Source organism: Pipistrellus kuhlii, unplaced genomic scaffold (assembly GCF_014108245.1).
Source record: "Pipistrellus kuhlii isolate mPipKuh1 unplaced genomic scaffold, mPipKuh1.p scaffold_m20_p_3, whole genome shotgun sequence".
Taxonomy (NCBI): domain Eukaryota; kingdom Metazoa; phylum Chordata; class Mammalia; order Chiroptera; family Vespertilionidae; genus Pipistrellus; species Pipistrellus kuhlii.
The window spans coordinates 104,517,983-104,533,670 of record NW_023425529.1 but is presented as its reverse complement, the minus strand read 5'-3'; the positions used below and the strand labels follow the sequence as shown (position 1 = coordinate 104,533,670).

The 15,688-nt window shown below is 39.0% G+C and overlaps 1 protein-coding gene across 5 annotated transcripts in view; it reads left to right on the top strand.

Moving 5' to 3' along the window:
• Positions 1-15,688, top strand: part of LHFPL6 (LHFPL tetraspan subfamily member 6) — a 182,258-nt gene that overhangs the window by 58,567 nt on the left and 108,003 nt on the right. For 3 of the 5 annotated variants that reach the window (XM_045588627.1, XM_045588629.1, XM_045588628.1), the window contains exon 3: positions 4,736-4,822. The exons of the other annotated variants lie outside the window; for them this stretch is intronic. In XM_045588627.1, coding sequence (XP_045444583.1) covers positions 4,736-4,822 — 87 coding nt within the window. The remainder of the gene's footprint in view (positions 1-4,735; positions 4,823-15,688) is intronic. 5 annotated transcript variants of the gene reach the window in all.

The window sequence follows — 15,688 nt, the reverse complement described above, 5'->3', positions numbered from 1 at the left end:
ATGCAATCACAAACTACGTATTTGGGATCATTATATTGTAATTGTGACAAACCACTGATAACACAGGATCAGTGGGTATGGATAGCTGTGATGGTTTCATAACATTATGTATTTAATACCACTGAATCATACACAAAAATTGATAAATTATATATTTCATGCTAGGTGTATTTCACCACATACACACACACAAAAACCATGGAGGCTGCATTATTCATCATTATAATCCATTTCCTAGCACTTATCATAGAGCAGGCTCTAGTACTTATTGAACTGAATTGACTCAGGTGCCAAAGAAGGAACACAAGACAGAATTGGGATGTACATCATATGAAGGAGATCAATGTGTTGAAAACTCATCATATGAAGGAGATCACATATATCCCTGATGATCAAATTTCCCATAAAAAAATCCTATCTGCTGGGTTAGGGCAGAGATAAATATTGCCTCCTGACAACAAATTTACATAAACCTCAGGCCACAAATCATAAAAATATAGTAGTATTTCTTGTAATATATATTATTTCCTGGATGAGTATAATATTTAAAGCAGGTTATTTTTAAAATAATATATTTCTGTAAACAACTTTCTAATTGTTTTAAATTCCTAAAATTTTTTATTTTTATAATATAATTTAAAGTAATTTCTTTTTATATCATTTCTGGTGAATTTAAGTTAAAAATTCTAAAATAATACAGGATGATGCTCGAACCAACTGAGCTACCTGGCCAAGGCTGAATGGATTTTTAAAACATTCAAATTTTCTAGTGTGGAAGATTGCAGAGGCTTTCTCTCTGTCATGAAATAAACAGTTAGGATAAATCTGTCTGACGTAGACACTCTGGAACATTGCCCTTTGAAGATGGACTTTTATCATGTTGGTCTGAGTTTTCTATTTTTCCTTAAAACTGTTACTAGGAGCCCAGTGCATGAATTTGTGCACTTTGAAAGGAACTGTGGGCTGCCAGGCTGCAGTGGACACAGGGGCAGGTCTCAACCATCCTCCACACCCCTGACTGGCCCCTCTCTTCATGGGCATCCCCACCACCTCCCCTGTCTGCCAGTAGCCCTGCTCCCACTGCCGCCACTCCCACATGCTAATGGCTCAGAGCAATTGGGGCTGGTGCCAGCAGTGGGTGAGAGCAGGGCTGGGCCATCAGCAGGGGCCAGTGGCAGCTGCTGCCCTTATTGCCCCTCAGGAGCAGGTGGAGATGGAGAAGCCTTCGAGGCGATCAGGGCTGGCAGCCACTTCCTCTGACAGCTCTGAGCGATCAGGACCAGCACTGGTGCCAGCAGTGGGTGCAAGTGACAATTTCAGCACTGGCTGCAGGTATGAGTGGAGCTGGTGTGGGCAGTGGGTGTGAGTGGGGCCATTGCTGGCAGTGAGTGAAAGAGGGGGCTGTTGGCCCTGATCGCCCCTCAGGAGCAGGGGGGGGGGTGTGAAGAAACCCTGAGGGGCAATTGGGGCCGATAGCTGAGGCTTGCATCCACTGACAGTGCTGAGCAATCAGGGCCAGTGCCAGGCACTGGCAGCGGGTGCAAACAGCACCTCCAGTGCCAGCAGAGGGTGCAATTGGTGGTGGCACCAACACCAGGTGCAAACACTGAGCAGGGCCGAAGTGCACTCGAGCAGAGAATTTTCAGTAATGACCAGAAACTTGCCCCTATGACAGTAACCAGAGCCCCAGCATGCCTGGCGGCCCTGTTCACCTGCTCTATCATCCTGCTGCTGCCAATGTCCTGGTGGTCAGCACACGTCATAACAACCGATTGTTCAGTTATTTTGCCGTTTGATCATTTGCATACTAGCCTTTTTATTATAATGGATTTCTTTGGTTCATGAACTTACGTTTTACAGCCTAGTTATAATTTCTTGTGCATTTTAACTAAAATCCTGTAGAATTGTTTGGTGTGTATATTTAAGATTGTGAACTTATAGTGGTCAATGATCTAACCTGTCCCATTATTTTCAGGAAGTAATGTGTTTATGGCTTATGCAGAAGGAGGCAGAGTGATAAGTGGGAAGACACTACAGAGAAGAGTGAATGAACTTTAAAAATTCCACAAGGTTCAAGGCTCCCATCAGCAGAAAAACAGTTAATCAAAATGACAGGTGCAGAGATACAAGTCTTTTGAGAGAATATACTGAACAACTTGTAATTACCTTAAGGAAATGTCTGAATTTCTCTTCAATCTTGAATGTATTAGATTAAGTACAAAGGATAGATAGCTGAGGCTCAGGAGTTGACAAAAAAAGAATCATGCTTCATTGTTGTAGGAAAAGAAATTGCCTATCACCTGCTGATGAAGTCTTATGTAAATCAAAACTGGATTCATTACTAACTGACTCATTATAATATTAGTTTAAGTAGAATTTTTACTACATTCTACTGGTCAAACATGCAAGAGATTTGGGTTAGGAGGAAAAATCCTGGTGAATGATAAAAAGAGAAGGATTAGGAGGAAGTGGAGAGAGCTGTAGAGCAGGCTTTAGGTATGGGAATTGAGAGAAGGCAGGAAGTAGGCTTGGTGGGAACAACTTCAGATTTCAGTGCATTTCTGAAACCTCAGCTAGGTCAGTGGAGAGCCCTCAAACACCAATTGCCCATTAGAAGAATCCCAAGTAGGGCAGGAATGGCTAACTCAAATAGTACCCTTGCAGTGCTCAGTCATTGTCTGGGAGAACTTTGGGGAAGCATGGCTTTGGCATTAGTGCAGAGGGCCTGAACATATGGTGAATGGCATCTATTCTGTTGACCCTGCTTCTCTCCTGAAGGGAGATCTGAGTGGTGAAACTGCATGGCTGCCATAGCCAGCATTGTCTATGAAAGCAACCTCTATCAATACACATCCCATCTCCCTCCCAATCTTCCCCTAACTTGCCTCCACCTCTCCATCACCTCCCCACCTCCCTCCTCCATCTTTATTCTTGGCTTCCATGCCTTCATAGCCATCGCTTGGCTGCGTAATTAAATTTAACAAAGAGAATGACACTCTGCAATGTATATTTCTTTAACATTTCAGAGATTGTCCCATGGGAAAATGTTTTGATAGTTCAATTTTATTATTTGCTGCTTGTTAACTTAGGGCTGTGACCTGATAAATGGTAGATCTTTTGCCAACTAGATAATGAAAAATATACTTAATGCATAAAGAGAATGGTGATATTATCATAAACAATTTTTTTTTACATAGTGTCAAACAGATGGCTGAAGTAGGTAATCAATAAATGCTCTGTGAATGGTTGAGAAGAGTTTTTATGATCTCTACTTACTTGAGTTATTTATTTAGATTGCAGATAGTCTCTGTCTAACCCTAGACCCCTTCTTTGTTATATACCAAGCTTAATTTTTTACTGTAAAAACTGAAACAGTCAATTATGACTCTTAAAGGAAGAGATAAAATCACAGTAGAAGAAAAGTGTTTTTGTCTCTAACAAATCTTCAATTTAATTTGTTTGCTCTAATTTGGGTACAAAATGTAACAGCACACATATCTCTGAAGGTCAACTTTAACCAAATAAAAGTTGGTACCTAGTAAAACAGAACGTGTACACTACCTCTGAATGCATACAGCAACCCAACCAAGTGCCTGAAATTACCTTTTAGTGATATATAAAGACCTTGCTTCCCTATTCATATAACTGAAAATATCTACCCTTCTGCTCTTTTGAATTTTTATTTAAATTTCTTCCAACAAGAGATATATTTTTCTATTTTACAATGCCAGCCAAATTTTTAAAGGAAAACAAGTGATCAGTGAGATAACCCCACTACTCTGCTGTTTTGAGTTCTGGCCCAAAAGAATTCTTGTTTCATTTATTAAATTTTTTTGTCTTAGAAATGTCTACAACATGAAATGAAACTAGTTAGTATCAAGTTGGTTATAGAGATTTTTTCCATGCTGTTTTTCAGACCATTTGTATTCATGAGTTATAGATTTGTACCAAATTCCAATGTAAAGGAGGGTTCCCCCACACCAACAAGTAATTCTCTGACACCAGCTGGGTGTCTTGCAATTCAACTCAATTCGGACACTATTCACCCAGAGATAGCATCAGATTCTACAGGTTAAGGGCTGCCTTCCACTTCAGATGCCAATTGTAAGTTTAGGTTGTTACGGGTGTTTCTGACTAAATGGCAATAAATCAGAGGTTCCCATGACCCCCTTAAGTTTGACTAATTTGCTTGAGTGGCTCAGAGAACTCAGAAAACCTGTTTATTCACTAGCTCACTGGTTTATTACAAAGGATGTTAAGGGATATGTATATACAACAGATAAAGAGATACATAGGACAAGATCTGAACAAAAGAGCTTTTGTTTCTGCAGAGACTAGGGTCAGCTAAAACAAGGAAGCATTCTGGTTCCCCAACCAGGAAGCTCTCCGAAGCCCCTCCTTTAGGGTTTTTGTGGAGGCCTTATTACATAGACATGATTGATTAAGTCATTGACCATTGGTGATTGATTCAATCTCCAGCCCTCTTCCCTCCCTGAAGGAAATCAGGGAGTGGGACTAAAAGTTCTACCCTTCTTGTCATGTTGGTTCCCCTGGCAACCACCCCCCATCCTTAGGTGCTTTCGAAGAGTCCCCTCATTTGAGAATATCTGAATACCTCCTGCCATTCTGTAGGCTGTCACTACATTTTGTTGATGGTATCCTTTTCTGTGCAAAAGTTTTTTTAGTTTGATGTAATCCCATTTGTTTATGTTTTATTTTGTTGTCCTTTTCCTAGGAGACATAAAAAAAATATATCACTATGGAAGGAGACAGAAGGGCATCGGGAGGCTGCCTGGGGACATACTTGTGAGACATGTACTAAGTAAGACAATTTGTAAACCCTCCTCAAGAGGATCAAAAAAAGGAAGGAAGGAAGGAAAGACGGGAGAGAGGGAGGGAGGGAAGGAGGGAGGGAGGGAGGGAGGGAGATAAAAGTCACCTCATTACCAAACTCAGTTGTGGTACCAAGGGTCTTGTTAAGAATAATGACACCCATTTTATCCTATGGCTCTGAAGCAACTTCAGAACCTGAGAATAGGAGACCAAATATAACAAAAGATGCTCCCATTCCTCTTAATGCTCAGAGAATTTCAAGGCTTTGGGGAACTGTGACTCTGAAACCATGGATAAAGACTAAAATACACATTTATGATAAATCATTGTATCACATGAGTGTTCTTCTAAAAACAACAAAAAGAGGATGATTTGTAAACAGTAAGTGTGAGAAGTAGTGGGTCAAATAACTGTAACCAGTTTCTTCAGAGCTTGTAATGAAAACAACATTAATATGCCAGTGGGAAGGTATAGTATGCAATATTTTCCAATATTATTTAATTACAATACTAGGGGACTGTTGCATGAAATCATGCACAGGCATGTGTCCCTCAGCCCAGCCTGCATCCTCTCCAGTCTGGGACCCAGAATCAGGCCTAAATGGGCAGTTGGACATCCCTCTCACAATCCAAGACTGTTGGTTCCCATCTGCTTGCCTGCCTGCCTGCCTGATTACCCCTAGCCACTTCTGCCTGCCAGCGTGATCACCCCCTAACCACTCTCCTGCCAGCCTGATCCATACCTAACTGCCCTTATCTTCCAGCTTGGTCATTCCTAACTGCCCTCCCCTGCCAACCTGGTCACCCCCAGCTGCCTTCCTTGTAGGCCTGGTTGCTCCCAACTGCCCATCCCTACAAGCCTGGTCCCTCCCAACTGCCTTCCCCTGCAGGTCTGATCTCCCCTCAACTGCCCTCCCCTGCAGGCTTCGTTCCCCCTCTACTGTCCTTCCCTGCAGGCCTAGGTCCCTCCACAACTGTCCTTTCCTACAGGCCTGGTCACCCATAACTGTCCTCTCCTGCTGGCTTGATCACCCCCAACTGCCCTCTCCTGCTGGTCATCTTGTGGTGGCCATCTTGTGGCCACATGGGGGCATCCATCTTTGATTACATGGGGGTGGCCGTCTTGTGTTGGAGTGATGGTCAATTTGCATATTACCCTTTTATTAGATAGGATGGATTGCTTCCTTTGCAACACTTATTAATGTTTTGTGGAACTGGTATTCTTTTGAAACATAGCTTGGAATTACAGTGTCACAAGATTACAACTGTCTTGTATTTTACTATTTGCCATTAAAGATGATTATAATCTTATTCACTTTGGGTTGATTAAAACCTTTACTTATAGAAAGAAGCCATGTTTATTTATTTTGAAGGTCTGGAGGAGATAATATTTGGTCCCATGGGCTACAAATATAGCACAAGTAAAAATATTAGTATTTCTCCTTTTTTTAAAATATATTTTATTGATTTTGTACAGAGAGGAAGGGAGAGAGATAGAGAGTTAGAAACATCGATGAGAGAGTCATCGATCAGCTGCCTCTTGCACACCCCCTACTGGGGATATGCCCGCAACCAAGGTACATGCCCTTGACCGGAATTGAACCCGGGACCCTTCAGTCCCCAAGCCGACGCTCTATCCATTGAGCCAAACCGGTTTCGGCAGTATTTCTCTTCATTAAAGAAAGTGTTATAAATTTGAATATATGAAAATATATATAATTATATACCATTTTACATGCTTTATATTACTTGGATCATTATAAGATTTTATTCACAAAAATGGTGATGCTGCAACAAAAATAAGATGGAAAACCATTGTGCTAGTAGTGCAGTGGTGATTGTAGGATTGAAAAACATCAATCAGGGCTGTATTGTGGACGGCATGAATTTCTATTTAATTGGGTAGGTACTTGGAGCCACTGAGTAGGCAAGAGTAGGATTAATGTTATTCTTTTAGAAGAAGAATCTGACATCAGAATGAAAAATGGTTTGAGCTAAGAAAATATCAGAAGGAACCTGGATTGTCAGGCAGGAGTCCACTGCTAATATCTATGGGAGAGGGACAAGGAGGAGGTGGTTTAGGGGTAATTTTCAAAATTTCTACGTTTCACAGTCCTACTGTTGGCATTATATTTTGTATAGAGTTGTCATGTGGACTTTTAGAAACATAAACCAATAATAAAAGGTGAAAAAGTAGAAGCATACAACTACACCTGAAAATGTAAAAGCTGTATCTGTTTTCACAGTTGCCTTTCGACAGCTGTTGATGAAGTGCAACAAATGGTTCCTCACAGTCTTAGCCTAAGCCACCTATCTTTTGTCTCAGAGCTCTCCTTTCTTAGGTGTACTTATGGCAGAAGATTGAATTACAAAATTATGTTCTGTAACATGTTTTTTCAGCACAAGTTATTTCTTTTTTTACTTGAATTTTCCTTGTTCTTATTGTGATGTTTGAAGTTCTCTGTTAGGGGATTTGCAGATCCTAAAGAACCTACGTTTTTATTTTGAAGTATATGCTTGTTTTGGTTCACAAAAATGCTTTGACTTGAGTTATCTGAAATCTCACAGAGCCTCAAGGACATGTTAATTTAAAATAACCCCTTCCATTTAGTATGGTGTGCTCTCATTTTTCTTTGGTTTAAAATTTTTATATAGAGGAAGAAAATGCAAACACAGCAGTGTATACAGAGACAATGAGGTTCATTAATTATCATTTGCATAAGTGACATTTCTACCAGTGCAGCTTCTTTTTCTATTACAAATTAAATGAAATCTATCCAGAAAAAAAAAAAAAAAAAGATCTTTCCTAATAGTCTGTCACTAGTGTATGGTCTGTGACTAGATAATTTTTAATACTTGTTCTGACAATAAACTGTCCTCATACAGATCATTGGAAAAAAGCTAGACAAACACCATAGGATCTCACTTGTATGTGGAATCCAATGAACAAGTAAAGTGATGAACAAAATAGAAACAAGGCCCTGGATACATTGAACAGATTGATGGCTGTCAGAGGGAAGGGGGGAGGGAGGACTGAATGAAAGAAGATGAAAGGATTAGCCAAAGAACATATATAGATAACCCATAGACTCAGTCAATAGTTTGATGATGGCCAAAGGGAAGGGGGTTGAGAACTGGGTGGAGGTGGGCAGATTGGGGGAAATGGGAAGCATCTGCAATAGTGGCAAAAAAAAAAAAAAAAAAAAAAAAAAGTAAAATCTGTAGTCTGTTCATCAGCCATAATACATAATTCTGGCATGAGTTTAACTTGCAAATAGTTCTCTATGAAAGGCCGAGGCAGTTAAATGTATATTGCTGTGATACTGTCCTAACCTATAGGCAGCAGGAGGCAAGTGCTTTCAGGAGTTTCTGCTTGAATCTGTAACCAACACTGCAATTTTGACAGAGAAGGTTTGAAATGTAGTTGAGAGTTTGAACTTTCACTTCAAATTTTAGGCTTTTTTCCATATGTGCTTCCCTAGGTTCAGTTGTAGGTATGCAGTATCATTCATTCACCTTGTCAGGACTTCCATTTGCCCAGTTCTTAGTGTGAGAACTATTCATACATGATATGAAGTGCATGGTACCCTTTGGATTTGTGGGATGTGATGACATTGATCCAATTTTCCACATTGAAAACTTTCCAGTAGGATAAGTTCAAGTTCTTAAACACTGGCAGGTACAACGCTCCACAGTGCCCATCCCTGCCTCTCCAGGCACTTCCCTTCCTACAATCTCCCTGCCCACTTACAGTTCTCAGAGAGGAATGTGGCTTTTCTTTTCTTTTCTTTTTTTAAATATATTTTATTGATTTTTACAGAGAGGATGGGAGAGAGATAGAGAGTTAGAAACATCGATGAGAGAGAGTCATCGATCAGCTGCCTCCTGCACACCCCCACTGGGGATATGACCGCAACCAAGGTATATGCCCTTGACCGGAATCGAACCCGGGACCTTTCAGTCCCCAAGCCGACGCTCTATCCATTGAGCCAAACCGGTTTCGGCGGAATGTGGCTTTTCAAAGGTCCCCATGCCTTTGTGCACTCTCCTTTAATAATGGTTGTCCCACTTTATGTTCACTTAAAGAAATCTGACTCATTCATTCATTAATTCAGCAGTTATTTATTGAGCACCTACTATGTATTATGCTAAGCACATAGAATATATTCAATTGTAGCTTTAAATTGGGTAAATTAAACCTTGGAAAAGCCTCAGCATAAAGTTACCTCTTTTATTAAGCTTTCCTTTTCTTGGCATTTTATGCACAATTAAAAATTTTTTTCACTTTGTTTTCATTTACATTGTATTGTGGTTGCTTGTTTTATCTGTGTTTTCTTCCTCTGGACCATAAGTACTTTGAGTACAAGATCTTATTTTTTTATTTGTTTCCCAACAAATACCTCAATAAATTTGAAAGAGCAAAAGTTAAAATAGAATAGACTGAATTCCAACTCCACCTTTCACTAGCTTGGCAAGTTAACTAACTTCTTAAAAACTGAATTTCTCATTTGTGTGTCTGAGAAAAGAACATGAAAGTTAATGAATTAAACAAAGTTTATTTGTTTTCACTGTGTGAACATTTCCTGTACAAATGCCTGGAAATGCCTTCTACACTGGGTATGAACATTCTGAAGTGGTCACAGTGGTTTTCTTCTTCCCCCTTTTCTGGGACTTTGAGCATAGAAGGAACTAATGAATGTCTGTTGAACAAATGGATAAAGCACACAGGGTTTCTATCATAAAATATGTTTAGATAGAAATGAAAGAATTGTCATGAATTTTATGTATTATTTCTTGGTAGAACATCTCTGCTGATTGCGTACTGCATAACAATAACCATGTCTTCCAGCTGTCTTAAACAGAGACAAACTGGCACTGCCTTAACCATCTTTCTTTCTTTTGGCAGAAAAGAGTAATTGTTTGAACATTTAGTCATAGTTTTTTCCTTCCAAAGACTCTATGGAACACCATAAATAAATTTATTATTCATTTTGTGTAAATTCTCTTTGCCAAACATAAAATTGTATTTAGAGGGAATTCCTGGAAAAATATCTGGGGAACTAAAAATAATAATCATGGTTTTATTTTAAGCTTATCCACAGGGGTGTCAAGTTTAAGAATTATAGCCCAGATGTACAGGAAGTAACTCATAAATTCTGTTTCTCACTGTATTATCTTCCCTAAAATGGAAATAAATTTTAATATCATAGGCAGAAATGGGGAAATTCCACTATTATTTGTAAAGGTTAAACTATGGTGACTGAACTTTGACAGGGACACTCTCAGTGGCTGGCTTCTGGGAGGGTGGGATGCTCTATACTGTAAAGTAGATAGCCTGGCATTCAGGAGCTACCAAATGTTGCTTGGCATCTCCAAACTACTGCTAGAGGCACTAAAAGGTGATCATGGTACCTGATAAAAAGTCCTTTCATTTCCCATTCTAAGTCAACTTCTGCGATATTCAGAGGCCTTGTTCTCTTTATCAGAGGGGAGGGAAAAGATTTGTAATTTGAGGAGGGAGTGGTGAGCAATCCCAGGAAGAAGCAGATTCATCCCGGTTGGAGGTACAGGACAGCACTAGAGGACATTAGTGAGTGCAGAGCTGATCTGGACTCTGAGCCCCAGTGTGGGGAATGTGCCAAATTGTCCTTCTGTCTAAGTTCTGGCTTGATTCACAGTGTGGATCACTAGATACTTTTCTTACTCTCAACAAAAGCCAAAGTGGTGAGTTCTCTCTTTGTAGGATCATCTCAAGGGGAAGGAGATGATATTCTGTATGATTTAGAACTAGACTATGAGCTACCAAATATGTACAAATTAGGAGACAGATCGGATATAAAGTTATATTTTCTACCTTAAAGTTTTATGACTGAAAAATTTATTTCTAATAGAAGCAACTGGGGGTTCTTAAACATGTAATTCTGACAACTTGATTGAACTCCTGCCGTGTGCAGGGAAGTGTCTGGGATGTAAATAAAGAGAAGTATGAACGTATGTCACTGTTCTACTGTGTTCATAACCTATTTATTTGGGAAGGCAAAAAGAAACTGTTAAAGGTAAGTCACAAGAGCATAGGAAAATAGCAACTACATAACCAGAAGCAGCCCTCAGTGTGATATTGACACTGGGAAGTTCTTGAATTTAGAGCAAAACTTGAAAACTGACATAGTCTATTCTAACCACAGAACATTAAATGTTTTCTGCTCCTGGGAGCAGTGTCATCTTGTGGAACTGACCTCAACTAGGTAGGTCCAAACCTAGCAGCACAAATCTGTCATAGGAAAGAAAGGAGAACTAATCTCAGATATATCGTCAGCTGCTCAAGGAGCATTGCCCTTTTTAACAAGATTATTTGTAGTTTCTGGCTGTTTAGTGATATGATAACTCATGCACTTATTTTGAACCAATACGAAGATAATACTATGAAATGATCTTAGTAGAGGATGGCAAGAGACTTCATTGTAAGTGCAGGATTTGGTTTTACCCAAGATGCTGCATGTATTAAGGGTTAGTGCCTATCAGATAACATTGTCTCTTTGGGATTGGTCAGAACCATTCCTTCCTATATCCACTGAGTTTTAAGTAAAATGAGAAGCTGTTACTACATATTGGTAAACTTGAGCCTTTTCATGTGTATTATGCTTTTGCTTTGTTGATAATGCCTTTTGTGTGAATGGTAAATTGATTTCTATCATACAATTATGAGTATTTCCTAATGGGTTAGCTTAAGAAGAGATAAAGTTTTTTGAATACATAATATGATTTTTGGAAACATGTCTGGATTGACAATTCTCATTTTTTGTCATTGTTCTTCAATGTCAAAGTACAAAAAGAAGATGCAAGGTTACTTAGGCACTTAAGTAACATTTACCAGTTACTCTCCCTTTCCAGTGGCTGAATACTATTTAAATTAACCCCTGAGAGGTTAATCTGGAGTTAGTGAATAACATTAAATTTACTGCAGCTGGACTAGAAGACTTAAGATAATATTAAATGAAGAAATACATTACTATGACACAAAATGTCCTCAGGAAATTATTTTATCATCTCTTTTCAATTCAGAACTATGCCACAATGCTTTTCACTTTTGAAACCTAAGTGTTAAAAAGACAATGCCCCTTTAGTCTTGTGGGAGCTCCGTTGTAAGTAACTATTATAATTGCTTTTCTTTTGCTGCTTTTAATTCTTTATTTGTCTTTAACCTTTTGCATTTTAATTATGATATGTCTTGGTGTGGGCCTTTTTGAATTCATCTTGTTTGGGGCTTTCTATGCTTCCTGGACTTGTATGTCTATTTCCTTCACTAGGTTCTTTATGTACTTTGACATTGAAGAACAATGACAAAAAATAAGAATGATCAAGCCAGACATGTTTCCAAAAGTCCTATTATGTATTCAAAAAACTTTATCTCTTCTTAAGCTCACCCATTAGGAAACACTCATAATTGTATGATGTCTATTTCATTCACATAATGTGAATGTTGGTATATTTGAAGTTGTCCCAGAGGCTCCATACACTATCTTCACTTTTTTGGATTCTTTTTGCTGTTTTGATTGGGTGTATTTTCTTCCTTATATTCCCAATTGCTGATTTGATTTTTGGCTTCATCTACTCTACAGTTGTTTCCCTATAAATTAGTCATCAGCTCTTATCCTGATGCCAGATAACTTAGTTCCTCACCATATGTCCTTGGTTCCTTTCAAGCTGCTACCCCAGCATTTGAACACAGAGGGAGTGTGAGTAAATCCATGCACAGGCCCTTTAAGAGGAATTATCTGAAACTCCTGCAATTCTGTTTCTCTCCATCTCAATTTCTTCTGTTCTGTTTCTCTCCATCTCAATTTCTTCTGGTTTTACAGTCAGAAGTTACGGGGACTTCTCTTTTTGGCTCTGAAACTCTGGGTTCTGAGGTCTGGTGTAGGGTTCCACATGGGGGACCTCTGCAGCTGAGATATCCCTCCTCATTTTAAATATGTTTTCATTATTGATTTTAGAGAGAGGGGAAGGGAAAGGGAGAGAGAGAAACATCAACATCAATTGGCTGCCTCCTGCACTCCCCCAACTGGGGTTGAAGCCTGAAATTCAGGCATGCGCCTGACCAAGAATCAAACCAACAACATCTTGGTGCATAGGTCAACACTCAACCACCAAGCAGGGTCAGGCTCCCTGCCCATTTTAAACTGCCACATGTGGACTGCCTGTTCCACATCTTCAACCCTCCTCCCAGTCTTGATGTGGGTTCTTCTTTAAATCTCTATTTGTAGGACTTCCACTCAGCTAGATTTCAGGAGGTTCTAAAATATTGTTGTTCTATCGTTTAGTTGTAATTTTGATGTGCCTGTAGGAAAATTCAAGTACTGTGTTTACCTATACAACCATTTTGACCAGAAGTTCCAGATTTTCTTTCCCTCCACTGCCCCTCCCACCACCACCAGAGTTGTCTGCCTGCTTTCTATTTATGAGTCTGTCTCTATCTTGCTAGGAAGTACAGTTCATTGAAGTCCCCATATGAGTGAAAGCATGTGGTACTTATCTTTCCCTGGCTGGCTTATTTCGCTTAGCATAATGCTCTCCATGTACATTCATGCTGTCCCAAAGGTAAACATTTCTTCCTTTCTTACAGCAGAATAGTATTTCATTGTGTAAATGTATCATAACATTTACTGATGGACACTTGGGCTGGTCCAAATCTTGGCTATTGTAAATAACACTGCAATGAGCAAAGGGGGGTATATATTCTTTCGAATTAGTGTTTTGGTTTTCTTTGGATAAATTTAGCAGTCTGAGCTAGGGACAGTGATACAGTCTCACCTAAAGCTGGATGGGTGGAATGGAAGAGGTGGAGAATGTGGATACAGCAACTACGTAATTTATCCTTCCAATCTGGACACTGAAAGGAAACACTCACTATTAATGATTGCCCCAGGACAACAGGCATCAATTGAAACTGTCCCAGACAAATAGGGACTTATAATGGTATTAGGTGTGGGAGTATAGAGACAATTTCTAAGGATTTTTTTTTTTTTAATGTGGAAAAAGTTGGGCAGAAATTTGGATCTGGAAAGTGTCTGGGAAGACAAATATTTAGGGTCTTCAATATAAATACCTTGTTTCCCCGAAAATAAGACAGTGTCTTATATTAATTTTTTCTCCCAAAGTTGCACTAGGTCTTATTTTCAGAGGATGTCTTATTTTCTGGGAAACACGGTAGTAGTGATAAAGGTGGATGCCTGGTTTATATGCAAGTTATTTCAAATTTTGAATAAAGAGAATCAAGGACCCTGTATCAATTTGTAAACTCAGGGCAAAAACCACTTTTTTCTCCTGATCCTTAAAATCTTGAATGCGTAGAGCATGAGCTGGTAGAGCTTCCCTTCCTTCCATCAGTGTTCACTGGATTAATAGGATTAATAAGTGTTATCTTCCTTTATCCTCTTTTTACTTCATTTTTACCCCCTTTCCAACCAGCAAATGTCATTTTAAATATTCTTAAGTACTCAGGAATTATGTAATTAATAAGGGTAAAAGTTCTCATTACCTCCCTAAAATCTATATTATTTTTCTTTGGAACTTGGTAAACCTTTCCCTGTAACCTAACAATAGCAGGTTTTCTTTAAAGGAATTTCTAGGAAAAGGTATTATTTTTGAATTCTGTAGGGAGATTAAAAATGTAAACCTCCTTCTCTCCTTAAAAGTACATAGCACACTATATTTCCAATATAAAATATTTAAATTTATGTTGTGTAGTATGCTTTACATTAATAGAATACTACACAGGCTGATTTAAGAGATTTTGTATAATATGTTTGACAGCTAAAGTGATACAACCCACTCTTGTGCTGGCACTTTTGACATTTGCTTTGTGTTTTGATTGTCCTCTTTGGAATTGTAAATTACTCTGGAAAGCTCATCACAGAAATGAAATCCAACATCTAATTTTTATCAAGATTTTTGTTTTGTTCAATTTTACTGTTCAGCTAATTGAGGCTTACAGAGGTCAGGTGTCTTGGCCAATGTATCAACCATGTCAATGTCTTTGCTCAGATGAGTTTTCTTTTAGAACCTGATGATTCCTGCTTTATATATTCATCAGTCTGCTCTTTAACATCCGGTCATCCTTGTTGCTCTCTTAAAGAATGTCCTGGCTGTGTTTAAAGGGTCCTCAACACTAGTGAGACTTTATGGGAAGTCTGCATGTTCATTTGTTATCTTTTATCTGCAAATGATGAACATGAAGAGATCAATTATGATAATCTCCAGCATGATAGATACGGCTCTCTAAGGATTTGTTACCCAGCAAAATCCAGCTGTGTGCTGTTCAGGCTCAACAGTAGGATGCCTGTGTGGGGTGGGATAGCAAGTCATGTGCTGTCTGGTATTTGAAGCTGGCACGGCAGAAGGCAGGATGGTCTGCAAATAAATTACTTCATTTCAGGGGCATGGATACTTTGCCAGGAGACAAATATTTTGCATTCATTTCCTGGAGGCTGCTGGAAGTGTGGCATAGTTAGGTTTTTGTTGCTACTGCTGGAGGGCTTTGTCTGCCCAGATACCAAATGCGAAGCTCCCGGGAATTCAGCTAGGAGACTATTCCAGGGGGATTAGACTATAGGAATTCATAATTAGCCTCCACAGCCTTATGCTTTTTAGGATATGCTAGGTAGCAAAGCATTTTGAAAAATTCTTTGTTTGGAATTCAGTTTAAACATATTAGCATGAGCATATAACTTTTGAGGTATGAATTCATATAAAACTTTACTCAAGCTGTAGTTTTTTCTCTCCATAGTAATTATTATATGAAAGTAAATGTTTTGCATTATTGGTCTCCCCTCTCAGTTAATAATGCTTTTTATTTA